The 23,446-nt window shown below is 51.9% G+C and overlaps 1 protein-coding gene, 1 long non-coding RNA gene and 1 pseudogene across 5 annotated transcripts in view; all 3 read left to right on the top strand.

Moving 5' to 3' along the window:
• Window positions 1–23,446, top strand: part of LOC107520166 (solute carrier family 2, facilitated glucose transporter member 5) — a 46,436-nt gene that overhangs the window by 17,423 nt on the left and 5,567 nt on the right. The window contains exons 1-6 of one of the 4 annotated variants that reach the window (XM_036228318.1): window positions 8,614–8,632; window positions 10,628–10,715; window positions 17,207–17,305; window positions 17,868–18,028; window positions 19,440–19,564; window positions 23,053–23,205. In XM_036228318.1, the coding sequence (XP_036084211.1) occupies window positions 10,683–10,715; window positions 17,207–17,305; window positions 17,868–18,028; window positions 19,440–19,564; window positions 23,053–23,205 (571 nt within the window). In that variant the 5' untranslated portion in view covers window positions 8,614–8,632; window positions 10,628–10,682. Of the gene's footprint in view, window positions 1–8,613; window positions 8,633–9,666; window positions 9,792–9,818; window positions 10,291–10,627; window positions 10,716–17,206; window positions 17,306–17,867; window positions 18,029–19,439; window positions 19,565–23,052; window positions 23,206–23,446 lie in introns of those variants that run through there. The other 3 variants (XM_016163614.2, XM_016163615.2, XM_036228322.1) reach the window with 3 other exon arrangements.
• On the top strand, window positions 395–2,732 carry LOC118609310. Its single transcript, XR_004953247.1, has 2 exons — window positions 395–1,592; window positions 1,835–2,732. It is a non-coding gene; the product is annotated as an uncharacterized LOC118609310 (long non-coding RNA).
• Window positions 11,018–11,136, top strand: LOC118606576 (annotated as a pseudogene).

Raw genomic sequence — 23,446 nt, 5'->3', positions numbered from 1 at the left:
CAGCTCAGGGCTAAACCCTCACGAGCGCGACACTCACGCACTCAGCGCTCAGCCTTTGACCCTGTCGTCCTTCCTGCATCCTCTTATCATAGAGCGCCGTGACCCACCGCGATGTGGGCCGCAGGCTTCCCAGTGGGCAAGGATAGAGCCGGGCTTCGTGCGAAGCCCCTGCGGCCCCGCCTCCGCGCTGTTTCTTTAACTGCTACATCCTGGGAACTTTGCTCCCCAAAAGTACTGCTTGTTTATTTGTTCCACTTTCTGGATATTCTGAAGTTCAAAAATACATTTTCAAGAGAAGGAGAAGACAAGCCACAGACTGGAAGAAAATTTTGACAAAAGACACATCGGTGTATCTATGTGAGATGAGCTAAACCTTTTGTGGTGATTACTTCACAATATATGTAAATCGAACCATCACACTACACACCTTAAACTTACACAATGATAGACATCAATTATTTCTCAATAAAATAGGGGGAAAAATGCTCTACGAGTTAAAGCAACAGCGAGACACCGAATTCTGGCGAGGACACGGGGCAGCAGGATTCACCCTTTGCTGGCAGGGATGCACAGTGGTCCTGCCGCTTTGGAAGATGGTCTGACCGTTTCTTACAAAACTAAGTATGCTCTTACTCTACGATCCAGCGAACACACTGCTTCATATTTACCTAAACTCGAAAACTATGTCCACACAAAAACCTGCACATGGATGTTTGTAGCAGCTTTATTCATAATTGCCAAAACTTAGAAGCAGTCAAGTTGTCCTTGAGTAGATGAATGGATGAATAAACTGTGGTCCATCCAGACAACGGAAATGAACTATCAACTCATGAAAAGACATGGAGGAACCTTAAATGCATGTGACTAAGTGAAGGCTAACCTGAAAATGCTGTATGCTTTATGGTTCCAACTACCTGACGTTCTGGAAAAGGCAAAACTATGCACGCAGTAAAAACATTAGTGGTTGCCAGGGGTTAAAGTATAGGGGATTTTTAGGGCAGCGAAACCGTTTTCTATGATACTATAACGCTGGCTACTTGTCAAAGCACATTTGTCCAAACCCAGAGAGCATCTAGCACTAAGGGTGAACCCTAATGTAAACCGTGGACTCTGGGTGGTGATGATTAACAACAGAAAAATCCTGCGCTGTTCCAAGTTATAGCGGCAAAAGAGATAAAGGGTAGTTGACCGGTTAACGGCTGCGCGCCAGCCAGCGAAAGACCGACCCCCTCACATTCCTGAATGTATGTTGAAGTTTTGCGTCAACCTCCAGGCATCTGGTAGCCAATCACTCGACACCACTGCATTCTGCACATTCATGAACTCTTAGGACTACTCTCTGTAACCAATCAAAAGTAGTAAATATTTCTTCCTTACAGATTTCCAGACTGTGCACCTATCATAGAACTGGCCCCCACTCCACTCCCCCGCCCATTATTTGTAGCCACTGTAAATTCTTTCAAAGCAGCTTACATCTTTCTTCCCCAAAACATAATGTAGAGAAGAGCCTGCCAACTCCAGGGCAGCGGACACACCTGCCTTTGCTCTTCGGCCCTGCTGCTGGGAGGTTGGATCGCGTGCCCCAGGACCAGGTCTTTTTCTGGCTCGCCCATGGCTCAGTAAACCCTTTCTTTTAGAAAAGCTTTCAGCCGTGGAAGTGTTTCTGTTTAACAGATGTGTCAGCGTAGCTTCGTCCTACGTGACAAATGTACCACCCTTATGGGGGATGTTGATGATGGGAGAGGCCATGTGTGGGGCGGGGTGGGGGGTTCATGGGAAATCCCTGTACCTTGCCCTCAGTTTTGCTGTAAACTTAAAACTGATCTAATTGCAGTTTCAGCCTCTCCCAGAAACATAATCTTAATCAACTCGTCTAGAATTTTCTGGTCCAGCTCCAGTAAAGTCATGTCACGTGGGCCTTCTCCATACCCCATAGAAAGAAGAGGTAACCTACATGATAAAAACCCTTCCTGTTCCCTTCCGCCATGATGTCCTGGCCCCCAAAATAATCCTTTACTTTTATCAACAGTGCCCTCGCCCCACTCTACTTCCTGTAAAAATAGTTCCATTTTGTGCAGTCCTTGGAATGCCCTTCTAGTTGCTAGATGCTGCCCGATTCATGAATCACTTAATAAAGCTAATTCAATTTTCACATTTACTCTGTTGAATTTTGTGGGTTTTTTTTTTTTTTTTTTCACAGATCAGAGTCTTGAGTGTGAAATGTCACTTGATGCTTTCTAGTAAAGAGCTGTTGAGTGTACAAACCCAGAGAAGGAATTTATCTGCTGAGATGGACTCCCCATGGTCAACCAAGAGCCCAAATTTTATTAATGAGTCTCGTGGCCATTTGCTAAAGGGGCTTCTCACGCACTCTGTGCACCGGGAAGAACCACAGCCTGAACTCTCGGCTTCCCACACCATGCCCTGCTCACTTAAGTCGTCTGATGCAGGAAGCCCTGGTTTAATCTTCTGACCAATGGACTGAGAGACCCACCTCATCCAATCGGAACTCTCCGCGTTATATCCTCATTTGCATCTTAGTCGACCAATCAGAACTGCACACTTTGGAAGCCTCGTTTCCATAAATTTGGGAACTAGGGTGGGAACTTTCTCTGTAAAAGATGGCCGCCCCTTTGTCTCAGAGCAACACAGTTCGAGATGCTACCTGAGTCCGTGTCTCCTGGGCTGTAGCTAGCTCTTTTTGCTCAAATAAATGCTTTTTTCATTCTTTACTACAGTTTGAAATTAAGTTTGGTTTACAAGTGTTTCCAGGACGTTCTCAGCATGAACAATAAAGTTACTTGACACTTGTATCTTTCTGGGCCAGAATCTCCCGAGAAGAGCAAAGGCATGTTGCTGGAGGCAGCCACGACTCCATCAAGCCACGTGTGGCAGACAGGCTCGTCCGAGGAAAGATATCGGGAGAAAGAGATAAGCCCAAGAACCAGGTTTGTGGGTAATGAGGCTCCGCCATTTAGAATTATGTCACTCCGGGCAAATAATTGTGAGCTCTCTTAGCCTTGGTTTTATCTAAAATGGGGATAACGAGACTGATATGAGACCAGGTGCTTAGTACAACTCGGAGTTATGTAAACCCTAGCGGCCAGTATTAGGTTAGCCTTTCTTGATCTAAGTGACACTGATGATTCAGCTCCCTGCCCCACAGAGCTGGTTCCTCCCCTGTTTCCAGTGGCCCCAGGCCCAGCCTCAGCAGACGGTCTTTAATTCTTGTTGGGCAGTCTCTGTTTAGCAAGCATATTGGGAATGTCTCCTGATCAGAATACCAGATGAGGAAGCAGACCCTCCCTCCCTCTAATCCTTCCTGGAGCTTTGCTTCTCCTAGACAATGAATACCTGGATTTGCCCGGCCCTGCTGCAGGGGGAGCTCCTCCCGCACCAGCAGAGAAGACCTCCCTGCAGCCGGCATTCGTCTTCTGCCTGCCTCTCACCCCACCACCCCAGGGGAGAAGCAGATGGTGAGAGGCGAGTGCTGAGTGCTTCCTGAGGTTAGCCAACCAGTTCCCGCATGAGCTGGGAGGAGAGGCCTGGGGACGTGCCTGGCCGCATGAGCTGGGAGGAGAGGCCTGGGGACGTGCCTGGGTGGGGGCGGGGGGGGGGTGAGTCTGCCTGCTCTGCTGGGTGTCCTGGGAGGAGTCCTTGATGCCGCATTCGGGAAAGGCAAAGAGCAGTGCTGCTCAGACTTTTCGGGAGAGCTGGAAGCACTTGGGCTTCTGGTTAAAATGCAGGTTCCGAAAGAGCAGGTCAGGGGTGGGGCCTGAGAATCTGCATTTCCAACGAGGTCCCAGGCAATGTGGCTGCTGCCGGTCCACAGACCGGAGGCCTGGAGGAACCCCAGTCCCGGGGACCTGAAGAGCGTGGGTTGGCGCTCCTGTCTGGGCGGCCCCTGCGGAGCCCCGGGCAGGTTATCTTCATAACATGGTCCTCGGGATCCCAAGTTGGAAATCCCAGTGCGCTACCCTGTCCAGGGGCGGCGGGGAGTGCCAGGTGCCGTGGGGGTGCGGGGAATGTACCACGAGGGCCAGAAGGGGGAGGAAAGAAGGGGGCGTTGGGGCTCCAGCCTTTGCTGACATCTGCAATGCTCCCTCTGAGGCCAATTTCCAATGACTGTAGGGCAAGGCGTGGAAACCGCGTGTGGCCTGCAGCACAGTTCTGCTCGTCCAGGCCTCTGCCCTCTACTGCCTCTGAGTTTCCAGTTATGTAAATTACAGATGACTGATGCTAATGCAAAAATGTTTATCTATAGACATGCAAGCGAATTTCATCTGGGGAGGTTCAGTTGACTTCGCTCCCAGTTCAGATCCGTTTGTAAACTCACGTCAATCTCCCTGGGCTATAGATGTCCGCTCTGCAGACTGGCTTTTGAATCAGTTATAACATCTGCCTTGGACCCCTCGATAACGAGTTAAATAAAATCTTTAACACGCTCGTTTTTGTTTTTTTTTTTTTTTTTTTTTTTTTGTACAGAAGGTATCATTTTTACCTGTTTCGGAAACTTAATCTTTTAATGCTATTAACGCGAGGTCACGAAACGCTGAGTTGGAAGCAGACACGCAGCCGCGCGGCGTTTCAGGGTATTTTGGTGTCGATTTCCTTTCTTTTATTAAGGCGAGAGTCACATAGATAACATTACCTTTTCAAAGTTCACAGTTCCAGTGGCATTTAGTACATTCGCCACGTCGTAGAACCACCGACTCCATCTAGTTCCAAAACATTTGTGTCACCACCGAAGGAGAACCTATACCCGTTGAGCAGTCGCTCTCCCTCCCCGCCCCACCAGTGGCCGCCACCCGCCCCCACCGCCCTGGCTGGTGAACCACCGATGCGCTTTCTGTCTCCTTTCTGGGTTTCTTGCAGAGATAGACTCGTACGGTGTGACCTTTGTGTGCCTCGCTTCTTTCCCTTAGCATAATGCTTTGGAGGATGGTGTAGCAGGTATCAGTGCTTTATCCTTTTTGTAGCTGCACAATCCATCGTGTGCACATGTCACAATTCGTTTATCCATTCATCCGCTGAGGGACATGTGGGCTCTTTCCACCTTCTGGCTGTTGTGACTAGTGCTGCTCTGAACATACGCACCCATGTGTTCGTTTGAATGGTTGTTTTAATTCTTCGGGGTGTACGTCCCGGCACAGAATTGCTGGGTCATGTAGTGATTTCGTGTTTAACTTTTTGAGGAACCAAACGCGCTTTCCACGGCAGCCGCACCATTCTGCGTTGCCATCGGAAAAGCACAAGGGTTCCGTCCAATCTCTCCATGTCCTTGCCTACAACGTGGATGAAACTCGAGGACATTATGCTAAGTGAAATGTCAGTCATAAAAAGACAGATACTACATTCCCTGGATTAGTCAAATTCATAGAAACAAAAAGTAGAATGGAGGTTGCCAGTTGATAGGGGAGAAATGGGCCTTAGTTCTGCAAGATGAGAAAGTTCTGGGCATCGATCACATGATGTGAATATACTTAATGCTGCTGAACTGTTCACTTAAAAATGGTCAATTTTGTTATGTGTGTGTGTGGTTTTTTTTACCACAGTTAGAAAAAGAAAAGAGTTGTCACCCAGAGCAATGTATAACCAAGAGAAGCCACTCGGGTCCCTGAGGAGCCTCGCGAAGCCCTGGCTTTCATGCTCTTTGTCCATGATTCCCGGGAGTCGTGCCCTTTTGTGCAGATGCATTCTGATAAGCAAGGTCAAATTCTATTCTTGTTAAGAAAGCATAAGAATCTTGCAGTGTTTCTCAGGTTTACTCACCAGGTGTGTCAGAGTGTGTTCAGCAGCCTTGCTGCTTCGGGGGCATGTGACAGGATCTTGGGCTGGATTCCGGAGTGGCAGAGCACAGAATTGGCCTATGAAGCAAGAAGGTTAACTGGGGTCAGTCACTTTTTCTCCATCCTCCTTCTACCCACATGGCATGAACACTTGGGTTCTGACAGTCAGGTGTCAGGCCTGGTGGGGTATGGTAGGCCTGCCTGGGCACTGGGATTGGACTTGGGAAGTCTCGTGTAACCAGCTGGACCCCACCCCCACACACACCCGCCACCTCCCCAGGGAGGGCTGTACGTGGATCCCCGCCAGGACCTGTTAGTCACGGCTTCCTTATCTAACCCTGGCATGAGGATGACCCGGAGCTCCATTTCCTCCCTCCCTCCTATCCAGCAAGGTACAGACACCCCACACCTCGCTATCAGCTTCATTTTGTGCCTTCCGAAGTACACACGGGCATTTCTGCTCTAATGCGATACGTGTGTTCCTAAAGCTCCCCGTATTTCTACCATGTGGCACTTAAAAATAACAGAGCTTAAGGAAAAAGTAAGGTTGGGGCAGACCACTTCGATCCCGTGCAACGTTTTAATTAGAATGTAAACAAAGGCAAATGCTTTCTGCTGAAAACAGCAGCCCCGGTAAACCTCCACTGATACTTGCCCATCGGCTCAGGGATTCACGCTTTCTCCTTTAAGACACGGGTCTAGGCCGTTCACTTCCAGTGGAGAGCCGTTTCCTCAAAATTGAAAATCTGATGTGAGCCATAGTAGTATATGAAAACGTGTTCACAGATTCTTCAAGGGTTAGAGTTCCTTCCTGTTCTCTGTCTTAACAGACTCTCGGGCAAACTTCGATGGTTGTATCAGCGAGAATTAGGTTCAACTGCAAGTGACAGGGAATGAAATGGAAGTCCAGGCAGGTGGCCAGGTGCCAGAATTCCACAGGGTGACGGACCCGAGCTCCTTCCATCTTGTTGCCCTGGCCCCATGTGGCCTCAACCTCATGGTCCGAGCTGGTGGCACCCACATTCCAAGGAGCAGGATGGAAGAAGGGACAAAGGAGAGAGCAAGGCTCCTGGAAGCTTTCACAGGGCACCTTTGCGTACGCTGCATGAGACGGAAATGTGTCATTTGTCTGTGCCAACTCAAGGGCAATGGGGAGGCGTAGTTTTTATTTCGGGCAGTTGTAGGTCCTGCTCAAATTCTGCTCCCAATAAAGAGGGACTGAGTGAATGAACCTGAGGATGGGTCGGGAGAGCCACAGAAGTCTATGACAGAGGCCATGGCAAAACTTCAAAATCCCCAAACATTCCTAGCAGAGGTAAGACCAGCAGTAACCTGGAGTTTGGTATCGCCGTCTGTTTTAGAACAGGCCAGGGATTTGCAGCCCATTGTGTGTGCTAATTCAATATTTTATGGCCTGGTTAAATTTCCCTACATAAACTTTTTTTTTTTTTAAATTCTGAAAAGCTTCGCTTTCAAGAAGTTCATAGTTTTTTTGTTTTATTCCAACAGTAATGTAGAAATTCTCTTCTGTCCCCTCTCCTCATCCTGTCCATTACCAGGTTCGTCAGTTTTACAACCTAAATATCTCTCAAGTGTATTTACTTCTCTAGTCTCTTCACATGCTGGTCTAGATCACCATCATCTTTCATCTGCTGTGTGGCAGAGAAATACCTACTCCCTTTCCTTTCCTCCTAATCCACTGGTCTCTCGTGCGTGCCCTCCAGGCAGAGCGAACGTTTTAAAACACAAATCCAATCACTCTCCATAACTCTTAGTGCCTTCTCTCTGCTGCTAGGACAAAAATCAAGCTCCTTACTAACATGGCCGACGAGCCCTAATCCGGGCCCAGCCCTGCCCACCTCCCCACCTCCCTCCCCCTCCTCTCTCCCTCTCTGTTCAGGGCTCCTGAGCCACACTGACCTGCAACCTCTTGAAGGGATGACACCCCCTCTGCCACAGGGCCTTGGCGTGTCCAGCTCCCCGTCCCGAAGGCTCCCCGCCGCCCCGTCGCCGTGCCTCTTTGCCTGGGCGAGCTCTTTTCATCCTTCCTTCCCGTCTGGAATCAAGCTCACTTTTTTAGGGACGCTCCCAACCCCCATCTTTAGAGCCCTCCTATCATTATAAATTCGACGATGTGTTTATTTGACTAAATTCTGTTTCCTCGACTAGGGACTAAGCTGCACGAGGCCAAGGCAAAAATGGTCATTTTTGCTCTCTGTTGTACCCCCTTGTCGTGCGGCAGTAGGGCTCAGAAAACGTGTGCTAACGTACCTACATTTTATAATGTAATAAATATTAATAAATAGTCATAATGATTTACGGATGAAGGTCTGGGACCTAAACGCTCATGTCAGAATCCTTGGCCAGCAAGGAGTCTCGGCGAGTCTAACGCAAGGCCCTCTGAGGAAGGGGAAAATTCGCTTCGGATCCTTTTCTCCCTCAATGGTAAACTCCTGCTCTGATCTCTCTGCGGTGACTCCAGCCGTGTGGAAGGTGGAGAGGCCAGCGCCAGGAAGGCCGTGTGAGCACCCACGTGGCCCCGCGAGCATCCACGTAGCCCTGCGACTTTCAGAGTGATTCATGGTCCCTCTCCTCAGAAGTCCTGTCAAAACAGAAACGTTTCTTGGAAATATTTAACATGTGACATGCCGGCGCCTGCTCTGTGCTATTACACAAAAAGTTCCTGGGCCAATCGCCGTTGTTTATCATTGTCATTTAAAACCCTAAGGCAAAAATAGGTTTCAGTTGGCAGGTTCCCTGCTGGAGCCCGCTGTACAGAGACAGGGGAGGGTGGGGAGGGCGCGGCCCGGCAGCAGGACGCCAGTCCCCAGCTCACGCGGGCGGTAAGTAAATGAAAGTTCAGAGAAGCAAGAGGACCACTCGCAGTGGGAGAGCCGGGGTCGCGCAGGAAGACCCCGGATGGGGACAGCCCGACCCGCGGGCCGCTGCCCCAGCCGTTCCCCAGCCTGAGCCCCGGTCCCCGGAGCCCGCCGGGCTCGGCCAGGCCTCACGGCGGCCCCTGGCGAGGGGCCGGTGGCCGCTCCGTCCTGCCCCCCGCACCCCCCCCCCCCGGGGTCGAGGGTCCTGAGCCCGAAAGAGGACGCAGCGCGGACAGGCCCGAGCGGGCGGGACGCTCGCCTCGGCGGCTGGGGGCGGCTGGGGGGCCGGGCGGAAGGGCGGGGGCGGCATGGCTGCGTCCCCGCCGCCCCCTCCTCGCGCCGAGGTCCCGCCGCGGCCCAGGCGTTGGTGACGACACGGCGCGACACGGCACGACACGGCTGTCCTGCGATGTCCTGGGACGGGCAGGGCAGGAGCCAGGTACTGCGGCCCCCACCGCCCCCGACAGCCGCGGGCGGGCCGGGCCAGCGTCCCCTCCCCCCGCTCCGGCCGGGGACGTCGAGGCAGGGGCGGGCGGTCGCCCCTGCTGTCGCGAACCCGCCATCAGGTCCCCGCTGGCCCGAAGGCACGCAGGCGACGAAGTGGGTCCTCTGACCTTCCCCCGCGCCTGACTTTTGCAAACTTTTGACATTTCCTTTCCTTTGCACAACGTGTATCCTTCCCTTCCCAGTAGCTGACTTTTTTCTTTCCAACTAAAGTGCCTTTTCTTCGGAGAATTTTTCATAACTCTGACAGAATTGGAGACATCTGGTCTTGCCAACTTTAGTTGGAAATCGTGGTAATGGGGCTGCGGCACCGAAGGAAAAAAGTCGGTGAGAGGGAATAGTCGGTCTCCCCTTGTGAATGGGGCCACGGGGACGCCCCCCAACTCACACACACATCCCCCCCGGGGGCCACGCCCCCCAACACACACCCACACACACACCCCGGGGGCCACGCCCCCAACACACACCCACACACACCCAGGGTCACGCCCCCAACACACACACCCGCGGGCCGCTCCCCGTCACCCTCCTCACAGCCTCCCACACGGGGAGCCTGGGCACACTCCCCGGGCTTGCGGCTGAGGCCAGGGACAGCGCCCGCCACCCAGCGCCTCCCCAGGTATGTGTTTACTTGAAGGCGAAGCGAGGGAAGACACGGCTGAAGTTGCCGGAGTCGTGTCTCAGCAAATAAGACAAGGACCGTGTCCTGTGAGGATGAAAGTCTGCAGACCTTGTGGGACTTTGTTCTGGACTTTGGCCACTTGACCTCACGCGCCCCGTGGCAGGGGAGCACGTGCCTGGCACGGGAGTCTGGCAGCCCCCTGGCCACGCATGGAGGACCCAGGCCGGCAGCCAGGCACGGCTCGCTCTCCTTGCCCTGCAGATAAAAAGATTTGAAGTATTTATTGTTTCTGCAGTAGTGGTAATTACACGGAAAATAGCGCCCGCGGGCCACTCTGAGTTCCTTAAAAAGGACGATAAGAAACCCTCCAAGAAAGTGGTGTGCGGTCATTTGGGCAAGAGCTGACTCTCCAGCGGAGACTCGGCTCCAGGTTTCCTGGCCAGGACGACTTCTTAGAAGCCTCTGGGGACCCTCTCTCTTATCCCCCTGGTGCCTGGTATGATGTAGGGTCGGTGGCAGCTGTTGCTTTTCATGTGTTTGTGACAGAAATAACCCTTCTTGTCACTCACCACAAGCCTGACCAGTGGGGAGCTTTCGCAACAAGAAAATGTCACACACTGTCCCCATCAGGAAGGCGCTGTGCCTGCAGCCTCGAGGGAGGTGCTCGCTTAGGAGTTAAACCCTAGACATCTAATTTGAAAGAAGAAGTGAAAGAATGACAAGCCTCTGGGTGCCCGAAAGGGTTATTCTGCCTTAGACTGGCTGTAAAAATGCGATTGGTTGTTACTTGGCACGGCCAAAGTGCAGTGGGGATGTCTTCTCTCTCCATCCAGTGCATGTGTTATTTTGGCTGAAAGGACGTGAGCAGCACATCTTCCCAGAGCAAAGATGGAGCAAGAAGGTCCGGTCAAGAGGGAAGGGGTAAGTGCTGCCCAGGGCGGGGGCATGGAGCGGCCCCCAGCCAGGGCCCGCGCAGGGCGGGGGGCGGGGGGGGGTGGAGGGGGCGGAGGGGGAGTTCTTAGGAGCTGTGTTACCTGCCCCTCGGAGTTCACCCGGCAGCCGGGCTTTTACGGGGACTGGAGAGAGGAGACAGTGAGAGAGATTTAGATTTAGAGATTCTTTGGGAATCATTCTACAGGACTAGCCTTTAAAAATACCTGTTACCAAACCGAAGAGACTCGAAGGTTTAAATTGTTCCAATTTCCTTCATTGAAAGGGATTGAGCCTACGGCCATGCCACTCTGAACGGGCCCCATCCCGCCTGATCTCGGAAGCTAAGCAGGGTCGGGCCTGGTTAGTGCTTGGATGGGAGACCACCTAGGAAGACCAGGTGCTGTGGGCATACAAAACAAAAAAAGAAAGAAAGAGATTGAGGTGAAGGGATTCCGAAAACCAGCAACAAAATCCTTAGACGTTGCTTGCGGGATGTTTATTGATTTGTTTTGATGTTGGTTTCAGAGTATTTTAATTAACCTTTTCAGCAAGTAACATAGCAAAGCTAGAATGAAAAGTACTTAGACTCAGAAAAGATAGTGCAGCATTCAAATATAATTTAAATCTGTAACAGAGATCCTCTATATTTTAGATGATGAGACACCCTTTTTTTAAGAGACGCAAGATTTTTCCGAACCCGCCATTCTCCTTTTAGAATAGAATCCCTTGATGGAGGAAAATGCGTAAAGACAGAAAGATGATATGAATTTATTAACACTTTCCAGAAATTTGTGTTCTAGTCATCACAACAGCATCTGCTTATATTTATGAGGGAAGAGGTACATATTTGTGTGAATTACTATTTCTTCAGTTATGGGCGTGAGACCCTCGTCGTGGGCAGGTTGGGAGCATGCTCTGTCGCTCGTAGATTCAGAGTGAGTTTGGGCAAATCACGTAACTGCCCCGTGCCTGCATTTTGGTGTGATGCCTGAGACATGGGGGTAATGACCGCACCATCTGCCGGTGCTGCTGCAACAGTTAAATGAGACGACGCATGTAAATCACCTGGCACTAGCACATTCCTCGGAAATGTTCTTGCTTCTTGAGCATTCTTTAGAGCAGGGCTGTGGCGGGGCCAGGCTGTGTGCTGCGGGGTGTTTAGCAGCATTCCTGGTCTCTCCTCACTAGCTGTCAGTAGTACTCTGGCCCCAAGGAGGATCACTGCGTTAGAGCAGGGGTCCCCAACCCCCGGGAGAGTGGACCAGGTCCAGGATCTGTGAGGAACCGGGCCGCACAGCAGGAGGTGAGCGGCGGGTGAGGGAAGCCTCTTCTCTTTCTGCAGCCGCTCCCCAGCGCCAGCATCACGCCCTCAGCCCCGCCTCGGATCCTCAGGCGTTAGATTCTCATAGGAGAGCTGGTCCCTGGTGTCGAAAAGGTTGGGGACCGTTGGTTTAGAGATTTCTAAGTACCTGCACCTGGATTATCTTGTTTGACTTTCACAACTAAGGAAGTGTCAGACAAGTCAAGTGTTATTCCCTCTATTTTATAGAAGAGGGACTAGGAGGTAACAGGAACTTAGGGGTTTTGGGGGGGTCAGGGGAGGCTCTGATCTGGTCTGTGCCTCCTCTCCAAAAAGGAACGCACTGCCTAGCCGTGCCCGCCAGGCGTGGCTTCAGAAGCATGGACGTGCCCTATGTGGTGGTGCCTGAAAATGAGTAATACATTTTGAAAGGAAATAATTAAAATGGTTACACACAGCTGACCGCAGCTATCTGCCCCCTCGATTCTCCAGAAGAGGAAGCTTACAGTGCCCAGGGAGAGCCAGGCTTCCCCTTTCTGCTTCCTGAGGGCAAACCCTGCCCCCTGAGGCACGTGCTGGACGTGCTGGGCGTGCTGGGCGTCCTGAGAGACATCAAAACAAAACTATTCCGCTGGCAGACTACTTGTAAGAGTCTGCAAATCGTTAATGGAAGCCGAGGGAGGACTTGGGAGCCGAGGAGAAGTGGAAGGGCTGGTGAAGGCCGCAGGAAGTGGGGCTGGGCTCCCAGGGGCTGCTGCGGCCCGCGGGCTCTCTGTCCCCTGGTGGCCGTGTGACTCTGGCCTCGCTGGCCTTTGGAGTCCTCATGTGTAAAGAGAAAAGAATCTGATTGATGTGCACCAAGGACTTTCTGCCAGGAAAGAGGACTCTCGGCCCGAAAGAAAAGAAAGAAAATGCATTAGGAAAAAAGAGAGCCTTGGAAAATGAAAACACATGCTGTTTTTGGCCTGCCCCTGCCATCAGCTAGTTCAGTGTCGTTGAGCAGGTAACTTTCCCTCTGGGTCTTCATTAATAATTGATAATGATAGCAAACCTGGCTGTAAGCGTTTTTTACATATGAACTCGTTTATTCTTCACCTCGGTCCTGTGAAAAGGGTAGTGTCATTGTCTGCGTTTCGCAGGTGAGGGAACCGAGACACAGAGAAGTTCAGTGATTGGCCCAAGGCCACACAGCCGGTAGCTGGAGAGCCAGGGCGCGCGCCCCGCCCCCACCCCACCCCCTGCGATAACACAGAGCACCTCGGGCTCTGAGATGTTAACGACTTTCTCTCTCCTCTCTCCCCTTCCACGTAGACCCCAGGGGCTGGGTTCCGTAGTATGATAAAGTGACTTAAAGTGTTGGCAATTCATAAGAACTCACATTCCAGGGATATTTACCTTCTGGCTGGATGTTCCCCATAAGGAAAGTCTTACAAGGAGAGTGTCTCTCTCATGGTGGAAATGGAATGTGGAGACGAATTCCTAAGGGAGAAGGTTTGGGTGGGGCTCCCTTCCCAGTGTCCTGAATCACATCTTGTCAGGTTGCCAGCTCCGAAGATGGTTATTTCACTGAAGTCTCAATGTTTTCAGCGTTATGAAAAACAGGAAGCCAATTTGCCGTGGGCATGAGGCATGTGGTTTCTTCTTTCTCCCAAAAGCACAGCCCAGGATCACAGCTGCCCTTGGCCTCTGAGGAGAGCCCCCTCCCACTTATGTCTCTAGGCCACTGGGCCACTTGTCATCTTAAAGTTGGTAGGAGGAGACTGTGATGTCCTCGTTGGCCTCTTTCTCTCCCCCAGTACCAAATCAAAAAAAAATTAAAAAGGAAGAAAGGAAGGGAAGGGAAGGGAAGGAGAGGGAGGGAAGGAGGGAAGGAAGAAAGGAAGGAAGGAGGGAAGGAAGGAAGGAAGGAAGGAAGGAAGGAAGGAAGGAAGGAAGGAAGGAAGGAAAATAGAAAAGAAAAAAGCTCATGCCCTGGCTTTCTTTCACAGGCCATTTCCTATTCAGTGCACTTATCGAGACTATAACATATGATTCATTTAAAGTATGTAGTTCAACGTATATTCACAGAATTGTGCAACCACCACCACAGTCAACTTTAGAACATTTTTATCGCCCCCCGAAAGAAACTGTACCCACTTCCAGTCACTCCACATTTCCCCCCACTTCCTCCTCTTTTCCCCCAGCCCTAGGCAGCCACTCATTTATCTTGCGTGTCCGTGGATTTGCCTGTCCTGGACAGTTCACGCGGATGTAATCAGGCGACAGGTGGCCTTTTGCGATTGGCTTCTTTCACTTAGCACGTTTTCGGGGTTCGTCCACATTGTGACACATATCAGTGCTTCATTCCTTTTCACGGGTGAATAATATGCCATCGTATGGATAGAGCATATTTTGTGTTTCCGTTCACCAGTTGATGGACATCTGGGTTGTTCTCACTTTTTGGCTATTATGACTAGTGCCGGGAATGTGTGAATGTGTTTTCATTTCTCTTGGGTATAAAGCTAGGAGCGGAATCGCTGGGTCATGTGGTTACTCCGTGTTTAACTTGGTGAGAAACTACCAGACTCTCCAGAGTGGCTGCCCCATTTTACATTCTCACCAGCAATGCAAGAAAGTGCCGATTTTCTCTACATCTTTGCCAACACTTCTTACTTTGTGTCTTATTAATATTAACCATGCTGGTAGTGAGAAGTGGTATCTCACTGCAGTTTCGACTCGCATTTTCCTCATGGGGCACCAAGTCCTTTGATTTTACCTCCTCAGCGGTCCTCAAAGCTGGCATTCTTGCCCCTGACAAACCCATGTCCCTCACCTAAGTCCCCATTTCTCTGTCAGTCACTTTCCCGACTTCCCTTTTTAACCACTTCTGTGGTTTTCCTTTGTAGAACTTACTGTAGTTATAGTTTAATTATCAAATTGTTATGTAATTTTTAGAATGCCTGTCTTCCCCTTTGGACCATAATCTTTTTAAGGGCAACTGTCTTTGCTCACCAGACTAATGTGGTCCCCAGAACACAGTCAGTTGTCAATAAATATTTCCCTAATGAATGAAGGCGTTCGGACCAGCAAGGCCAGTGAGAACCTACTCGGAATATCTTTGCTATTTCCACAAAGGGTTAGCCCTGGCTCCTGGGGGTTCCCAGAATGTGCCTGTGGCTTGTGGAGCCCAGGAGGAAACCAAGACACAGGAACCAAATTGTGTGCTCTGTGCGGCTGATCGTTTTCACTGGGATCTCATAAAAGCGGCCAGGGAGCTGTCTGTTCTGTCTGTTCGTGGTGCCTGGAGGTACCCGCCCCCCAGTCTGGGCTACGAGCGCCTGGGGCGCCAGCCAGCTCTCCAGCTGAGCTTTAACGAGGACTTCAAACCTTGGGACCCATCAAAGCAGAGAACGAGTGGTCAGGAGTTGCACCTGGCAGTATGAATGAAGCCTGATGCATTTATAGTTAATCATTTACTGGGAAGAGAAATAGAAAAGAGGATATTTTTATCAACACTTTCTTTTTTCCTCCCCCCTCCCTTCTTTCCTTCCTTGCTTCCACAGAATCAAGCAGTAGAACAGCTATAGGAGAGGGATCTTTGTTTTTTGATCTGCACTGTGGGCCCAGGACCTAGAACAATGCCTGGCTTGCAGTGGGAACTCACTACTTTGGATGGCTGGCTGGCTGGCTGGCTGGATGGATATCGGGAGCACTTCGGGTGGGGGGAGGTGAGCTAAGTCTGCACGTCCTGTATCTTAGGCGGGGTGCAGGGTGTGGGGTGTGTGCCTGCTTGCACACACCCTGCCTTTAGAAAATACAGGGCCATGTGGCAGCAGCCTTGGAACCCGCCCTCCCTCCTGGGCACGTTGCCCGCCCCCACCCACTTTGTTCCCTGCCCGCCCCAGGGGATGGCGATTGCTGAGGACTGGGAGCCTGCTGCTGCCAGATAGGCCGCCTTGCCCGAGGCTCTTCTCTTCCTTACCAGAAACCTGCTGTCCAGTTAACCCGTTGATTCCTTTCGTGGAGGGAGCAGGAGGTGCGGTCTTGCCTGTGGCTTTGCTCTTGGCCAGGCCTCCTTGCAGGTCCGCTCCTGCTCTCCGGGGTTTAGCCAAGTCTTCTGTCCCCCAGGGGCCCCCCCCCGGCCACGTGACTGCTGTTTCTCCACCGGTCCTGCTCCTCACTTATGTCTCTAGAGAGGTTCTCTTTAGATGAGATGGGACACTGCCTAGAGGAACACAGGGGCACCTCAGCTTGCCACTGGGGGGGCACGTGTCCCCTGCAGCAGGGCGGACGCGAATGAAGGTGCTCAAGCCGCGGGTCGGAGAGTCGCACTCAGGCCCGCCCCGGTGAGCGGGCTCCCTCCGCGGCTGGACGCTTTTATAATCCGTCCTTGCAGGAACTCTGAAGATCATGGCAGTTAAGCCAGAGAGTGGCAGCGGGCGGACCCAGACCCGGATCTATAGATTCTCAGAGCAAAGCTCTTTGTACTTTTATTTTTCTCCCGCTTTTCCTTACTTTGCTAATGAATTCTCTCTTGTCGTGAAAGATCGTTTTAAATGAATTTTCGGTTTCCTCATGCGTCAAAAGGGGGTGTTACCATAGAAATGTGTGTGTTTTTGAGTCCTCGGAAATCTACACTTAATTAGTTTCTCACTGTGCCTTCTGCCGGCCGCAGCAAAAGTCGAGGGGCGAACGGAAATTAATCCGTGGCCCTAAATAATTAAAAATTTTCACCTTTTTTCCTCTTTGATTTTTAGAGGAGTTTGTGTTTAAGGCGATGCTTGAGCACATTTGCTGCTTGCGTGTCACAAGGCCATTCAGACGACAGGCGGAGTGCCGGAGTGACTGACAGCCTCTCGGACCGGCCCCCCCCCCCCCGTCCCCCGTCCCCCCCCCCCACGTGGTTCTCAGCTGGGGGCGATGCCCCACCCACCGCTGGAGTCATTTAGCAATGTCTGCAGACATTTGGGTTGTCCCAGATGGTGAAGGTCTGTCCCTACGATGCCTATGGGACAGCCCCCATCACAGAGAGTTACCCGGCCCGAAGCGCTGTGGTCGGGGGAAGCGGGCGGGTTTCAGGACAGCGAGTGGCAGACAGACTGTGGACCTTCAGGTTCTAGCCAATTCTTGCTACAAGACTTTGGAGTAAATTTGGGACCCTGGCTGCTCCCTGGCTAAGCCGTGACCCCTCGCCCCGCAGAGGCTGACACTTGTGCTCGCCCTGGCAACGCTGATAGCCGCCTTCGGGTCTTCCTTCCAGTATGGGTACAACGTGGCTGTGGTTAACTCCCCTGCTGAGGTAAGTCACTGTGCTGAGTGAGCCGCAGCCCTCGGGAAGCCGGGAAGGTGGGTTTGGGGCAGTCTGGGCCTGGGTGTGGCTGCCAGGGTGGGACTGTGCACACAGGAGGGCACGCGATGGCCCTCAAGCCAAGGGACAGGGAAACACCTTTGAGACACAGTGCAGGCCCAAGGGGACTGGCAGGTGCAGGGCCATGGGGATGAACCAGGTCCCCAGGCCTGGCTGGACACCCAGTGGGCTGGCCTCTGAGCTTCTGCAGCCTCGCGATCTATGGAGGAGCCTGGAGGGGCAGGGATCACCCAACAGACTGGGAGCGCGGAGTCATTCCTCCCGCTGTTAGAAAGATCTGGGTGGTTCGCCCGTCCCCGGCCTCGCCGCCCTCCCCAGTGTGCCTCCTGCTAGCTGCTGTGAATACAGCCTTGTCCTGACTCCCATTCTCCCACTCAATAACGTCGGCATCTCTGTGCCCAGGTGACCCCCGTGTTGGCCCGACAACTTGTGTTGCTCCTTCTGCGAAACCAGGTCACACGGCTTCAGCGTCCTGTTCTGCTTTGTCTTCCAGGTCATGAAAGCGTTCTATAATGAGACCTACTACGACAGAACCACCACGTACCTGAGCGACTTTTCCTTGACGCTGCTGTGGTCTATTTCTGTGTCCATGTTCCCCTTCGGAGGCTTCATCGGATCCCTCATGGTCGGCGTCTTGGTGAACAAACTGGGCAGGTAAGGGAAGGTGAATTTTCAGCTCCGCGAAACTCGTAGACCGCCATCAGGCCTAACGCTGAAATCCCCCATCGTAAAAGTAGGCGATCACCGCTGTGATGATTTCTGTTTTCTGATGTGATTTTAAAGACACTAGACATTGACCAAGTATCTGGGGATTTAGGCAAGATGTTAGGGCCGGAAGTGGGGGTGGCAGGTCCCAAGGCTCTGGAGTGGACACGGGAAGACCAGAGCCCCCTCAGAGATCAGGGCTCACTCTCTCCGTCTCAGCAATTTTGCCTTGAAGTTTTTGTGTTTTGTTTTCATTTTTTTGTTTGTTTGTTTACCAAAAAAAGGCATTGTTGTTGTTGTTGTTTGCCTTTATAAGAGTCAAGCACCAGATGACTCCTATGAAGATCGTAGATCGTAGAATAGTGTTCTTGAACTCTGCTCCCTCAACGAGCATAAACTACCTTTTTTGTTCTTTTATCTCTAGACCAAGTAATATGCAAAATTTATCCCGATTTAAATTCCTATAAACCTCTGAAATGACAGAGATTCTCAGGTACTTCCACGTGAAACCGTGTGGTCCCAGGACGACTCTCCTGGGAGTCGAATAGCGAATTCCAAGGGCAGAGCTTCTATCTTGGCTCCTAACTCTACGAGCGTTGGGAATTCTGTATTTAATTCTAAAGAAGATCCTTAAGACAGCCCGCTCCCCAGGTCAATTCCTGGGACGCGAGAGACAGCCTCGTTCTAAGGAGCGTCTAAGAGTTCCTCTCTCAACCTTCTCCAAGGAGCACAGGGAGTCCGGGAGGGGTCGAGTCCCCGTTCTCAGCCACAGATTTAGTTAGCTCAGGAGTCAAGGTAAGGCCAGAACCCAGATCTTGTTTCCTCTCCAGTGTTTTTCAAAAAGAGTCTGAGAACAGAAACACACAACCTCTGGTCTGCATCTGAGAGCCTCGGGTCTTCTCGGGAGCTTAGCATTGAACTCCTAGTCTTCCCTGTGGGTCCTCCGGGGAGCAGGACGTCAGTGGAGTCACGGTCAGATCTGTAGGACGCTTCTTGAGTGAAGGACCTGTGTTTCCTAAACTGTAGATTGGGACCAGTTATTTTTCTCCAGTGTAACCTTTAACACAGTGTTTTTAACGTTGAATGCTTTTTGTATGCACCATAGAATTCAATCGGCTACGATTTCACTTAGGACTTTAGCATCTAAGTTAAGTGAGGTTGGCCCAGACTGTTCTTCTAGTTCCCTTACCTGGTTTGGGTTTCAAGACTATGCTAAAATCATGTTAGTTCGTTAGTTTATGATTGCAAAGACCTTTTGCTGTATTCCTGTACACCGTCCCCAAGTAGACACGCGGTGAATGTTCGCCAAGCAAACGAGCAAATCTTTAGACCAAACTAGCTGATATCTTGTCCTCTACAGAAAAGGGACTTTGCTGCTGAACAACATCTTTTCCATCGTGCCCGCCATCTTGATGGGATGCAGCGAAGTCGCCAAGTCGTTTGAGATGATAATTCTGTCCCGGCTTTTGGTGGGAATATGTGCAGGTAAACGGTGCCACACTGCACTGCCATTCCGTGACTTAGAAAAACCGGGAGGAGGGAGGACAGGTGCCGGGATGCGAAGCCACCTGGGGCCCCGCAGCACAGATCCAAGCTGTTCCTCTGCCGCCTCCAGGGATGACGCTCGGGCCCCTACGCTGGCGTCACGTGCGGACAACGGGCAGATCTTCCCTGTCTTGTTTCCTGGGAAGAAAGCTGTTCTTTGAAAAACTGAAATACAGAGTCTGAGATTCGAAGGGTCCTTCTGATCCAGTCCTTTATCCCATGTTTTCTAAACTGTGGATTGGGACCAGTTAGCGGGAGGTGACGTCAGTTTAGTCTCGCATTCTTTTTCAAAAGAAACGAGGTCACACGTAGTAAAGATAAGGATTATCTTTTGAAACTTTCGTTTCATTTATTTATCTGTGTATGTACATGAGAGCCGGGTGCGATGTGAAGCACATTGCTGTGGTTTTTACCGTGGGTCAAGGTCAAAACGGCTTGAGAAGCAATCTAATTTACGACCCCCCTGCCGGGAAGGAGTTGATGATAGCGACCTCTCAACTTTTATAGGGGAACTTACAGTTGGCAAAGGCCTTGCCAGTTTCCACTTCACTCATTCCTTCAACACCCACCCGCGGAGGAGGCCAGGGCCCGCCGAGGTCTCTCGGCTCTCGTAAGCCCTGGAGCTGCTTTGCAAACGCGCCAAGCCGCGCTGCTCAGGCTGAACTTTGTACCCCAGCGTTTATAGGAAACTCCCCCAGAGTTGCTTCGGCCTGGAGACGTGGGTTGAGCCCTGCTGCGGCCTTCCGTCAGGTCGGCTTTATTTTAGGCAATATTTCCCGGGGCTGCTCAGGGGCAAGCAAGGTGCCGGGCGCAGAGTAAGGAGGCGCCCTGACCTGGGGTCACGCGCCCACCTGCGGGGTGCGCACCGAGGGCGACGGCCCCCAGAAATGCCGCCCCAGGTGCCTCTCCTGGCCGCCCCACTGGGCCCTGGAGTTGCCGAGTCACTCTCAGTTTCTCCTTCCAAACACGGGGACAAACAGATTCTCTGCCTGCATGCCAGCAAACCCCTTGGCTGAAGTTAACTGGCAGCGGGGGAGACGTCGGGGAGACTAGCGTTAGGAGGAATGGCGAGGGACGGCAGGGCCGTCACCAAAGAGGAAAACGAGACTCCTGAAGAGGAGAGACAGAGCCCATTTCGGGAGTGACCGGCGGGCCCCCTGGCAAACCCCCTCCATGTCCCTTTCCCTGAGAGCACCTGGCCAGGTCCCTGCCCCTGGGCCCCTGGCCCTGTGCCAGCCTTCGCTTGCCCTGCAGGGCGCTCAGCTTTATCAAAATCATGACTCCTAAAAGGGACAGCCACTTTTCTATCGAGCGTCCAACAATTCAGAGCTGGTTCTGACTGCGAAACGTTAGGGTCCAGTAGATACCGGATCACAGCTCAAAGTCTCAACCTTTGCTCTTAAGCATTATTTGAAGTCAGCGGTTCTCAAATTTTGGGGCCTCAGGACGCCTTATGCTCTTAAAATGATTGAGGGCTCCAAAGAGCTGTTGCTCATATGGGTTCTACCGATCCAGATTTACCATATTAGAAATTGCAACCAAGAAATGTATTAACGCATTTAAAAACGGCAATAATAAGCCCATTACATATCTTTACAAAAATAACTATATTTTCTAAAGCGAAACCTTTAGTGAAGGAGGCAGCGTTGCTTTACGTTTTCGCAGATCTCTTTAGTGTCTGGCGTCACAGAGGACCTCCGATTCTCGAACGTGCCTCTGTGCTCTGCTGGTCGTGAGCGGCCTCCAGAAAACCCCACTGTGTGCTGACGAGAGAATGAGAATGCAAATAACATCTCGGTACCGCTCCGAAAATAGCTCTGATCTCACAGACCCCCCCCCCCCGAAAAGGTGTCGGAAACTCCCCAGGTCCCTAGGTCATGTACGGAGAGCGCCAGCCCAAACGTAACCCACGGGCGGTGAGTTCTCGCCTACATCTGAATGTGTCAGGAAAGTGTGTAATCCAGCTCCTCGGACGTCTTACAAACGATTCCGACGGACGGGGTGAGAGATAAATACGACTCGGACTCTGCTGGCTGGCTCTCGGTCACCTTCTTGGTGAGAACGCCGAACGCTTTTGCTGAAGGAACTTTAACTCAAAAAGCCATTTTCTCTGACCCCGCTGTCAGAACAGGCCGGCTGCGGCTATTTTAAGAACGGAGTAGAGACCGGTTTCCAACCAACATGAGGGGAATCGCGTCTCTTCACAAACCGCCTGATGTTTTACTCTTCAGTGTTGTTTTAGCCAAAGTCAGACGTCCTTGCCAATAAGATGCGGCCACCAGGGCCTGCGTGGTGACCGTGGGGCCTGTACCCGAGGGGCTCCGCTTCCTCCCCAGCTTTTTGGGCCCTGGACCTGTGGGGTGCCCCGCCCCCAGCTCCTAAGGGCTGTCCTAAAGACTGAGCCTTTCTGCTCTGAGCATCGGAAAGAATCTGTATTAACGAACAGCGATGTTCACTACCACTTCCTCTGGCCCGGTGCTTTTAAATACCAAGCAGAGATATCCTTGGGCAGAAATGCGAAGTTTGAACACGTGGCCTTCCGTTCCCGCCTGTCTCAGTGTTATTAAATACCCTCCCGGTACCAGCAGCTCTGACCTCCACTCACCCCACCTCCGGGTCACCTCTGCTTCCTCTGGGTCTTTCTATGGCCGGGGCCTCGCGCTCAGATCCCGCCCCCCCGCCCGTCTTCCCGAGCCTCAGCCTGATGCGTGGGTAGCCGTGTGACACTGGGCCCGCTAACAGCCCCTCGCCTTCCTCCGAGATTCCCAGCCTCTCATCGGGCTTCGAGGACGATTGAATGGAGTCGAAAAGTTCTGAGCCTGTAAAATTAAGTCCACCTTTTCTTAAGGGGATCAGATGTCTGTCAGTCAGATGGGAAAACTTGCAAGTTTAAGTGTCGGGGATTCAGAAGTACTCCAAGCGTTACATAAATCCCAGATAGCAATTATTCCACGATACATACTTGTTTTTGATGCTTATTGATAAATATAGCTTGTGCTTCACTGTCTTTGAAGGTATCTATGCATCGGGTTATTACATAATATGCCGTTTCAGAAGGTCACGTGGTGGGCAGGGGTCCTCGGCCTTTCACTCACAGATTCCCTGCAAGGACCGAGGGAGGGGAGTGTGTGGACCACACCTGGGCTTTTCTTCCCTGAGATCAAGCCACTTAGGAGGGAAGGCCTGAAGGCAGGCTGGCCTGTGTCCCCAGGTGACACCAGTCAAGAAGCAATGGCTCCTGTCCATGAACTTCTTTGGTCAGACTGTTCTCTCTTTCCTTAAAGGACTAAGAATTCAAAGAGGTGTTTGCATACTCCTGCAGTTTTGAGAAAGTCTCAGCCCAACTAATGTGATTCAAATAGATGTATTTGAAGACACAGCGTGTCCGCGCCAGACGAGCATTTCCTGACCATGTCCCCTCCTCCCAGGTCTGTCTTCCAACGTCGTCCCCATGTACTTAGGGGAGCTGGCCCCGAAGAACCTGAGAGGGGCCCTGGGAGTGGTGCCCCAGCTCTTCATCACCGTCGGGATCCTCGTGGCCCAGATCTTCGGCCTTCGGAATCTCCTTGCAAATGAGGAAGGTAAGCGCGGGCCGCCTCCGGGCCCCCAGCCCTCCCTCTGCTCTGCTGGACGTTTCTGTGTTCTGGTCTTTTCTCTCTAAGTGGCTGGCTGTCCTTACAGGCCCCCACCTGCCCTGACCGCCCCCCGCCCCCACGTTGGTGGTGAGGGATTGGCTGACATTTTCTAGTCCTTCTGACGACACGGATGAGGTGGCTTTGAGTGATCAGGAAGTGCCGTTGCCTGACTTTCTCTTGGCCTGAC

This window comes from Rousettus aegyptiacus, unplaced genomic scaffold, assembly GCF_014176215.1.
Source record: "Rousettus aegyptiacus isolate mRouAeg1 unplaced genomic scaffold, mRouAeg1.p scaffold_m13_p_1, whole genome shotgun sequence".
Taxonomy (NCBI): Eukaryota; Metazoa; Chordata; class Mammalia; order Chiroptera; family Pteropodidae; genus Rousettus; species Rousettus aegyptiacus.
The sequence above is the reverse complement of the archived record's forward strand: the minus strand, read 5'-3'. Positions and strand labels throughout refer to the sequence as shown.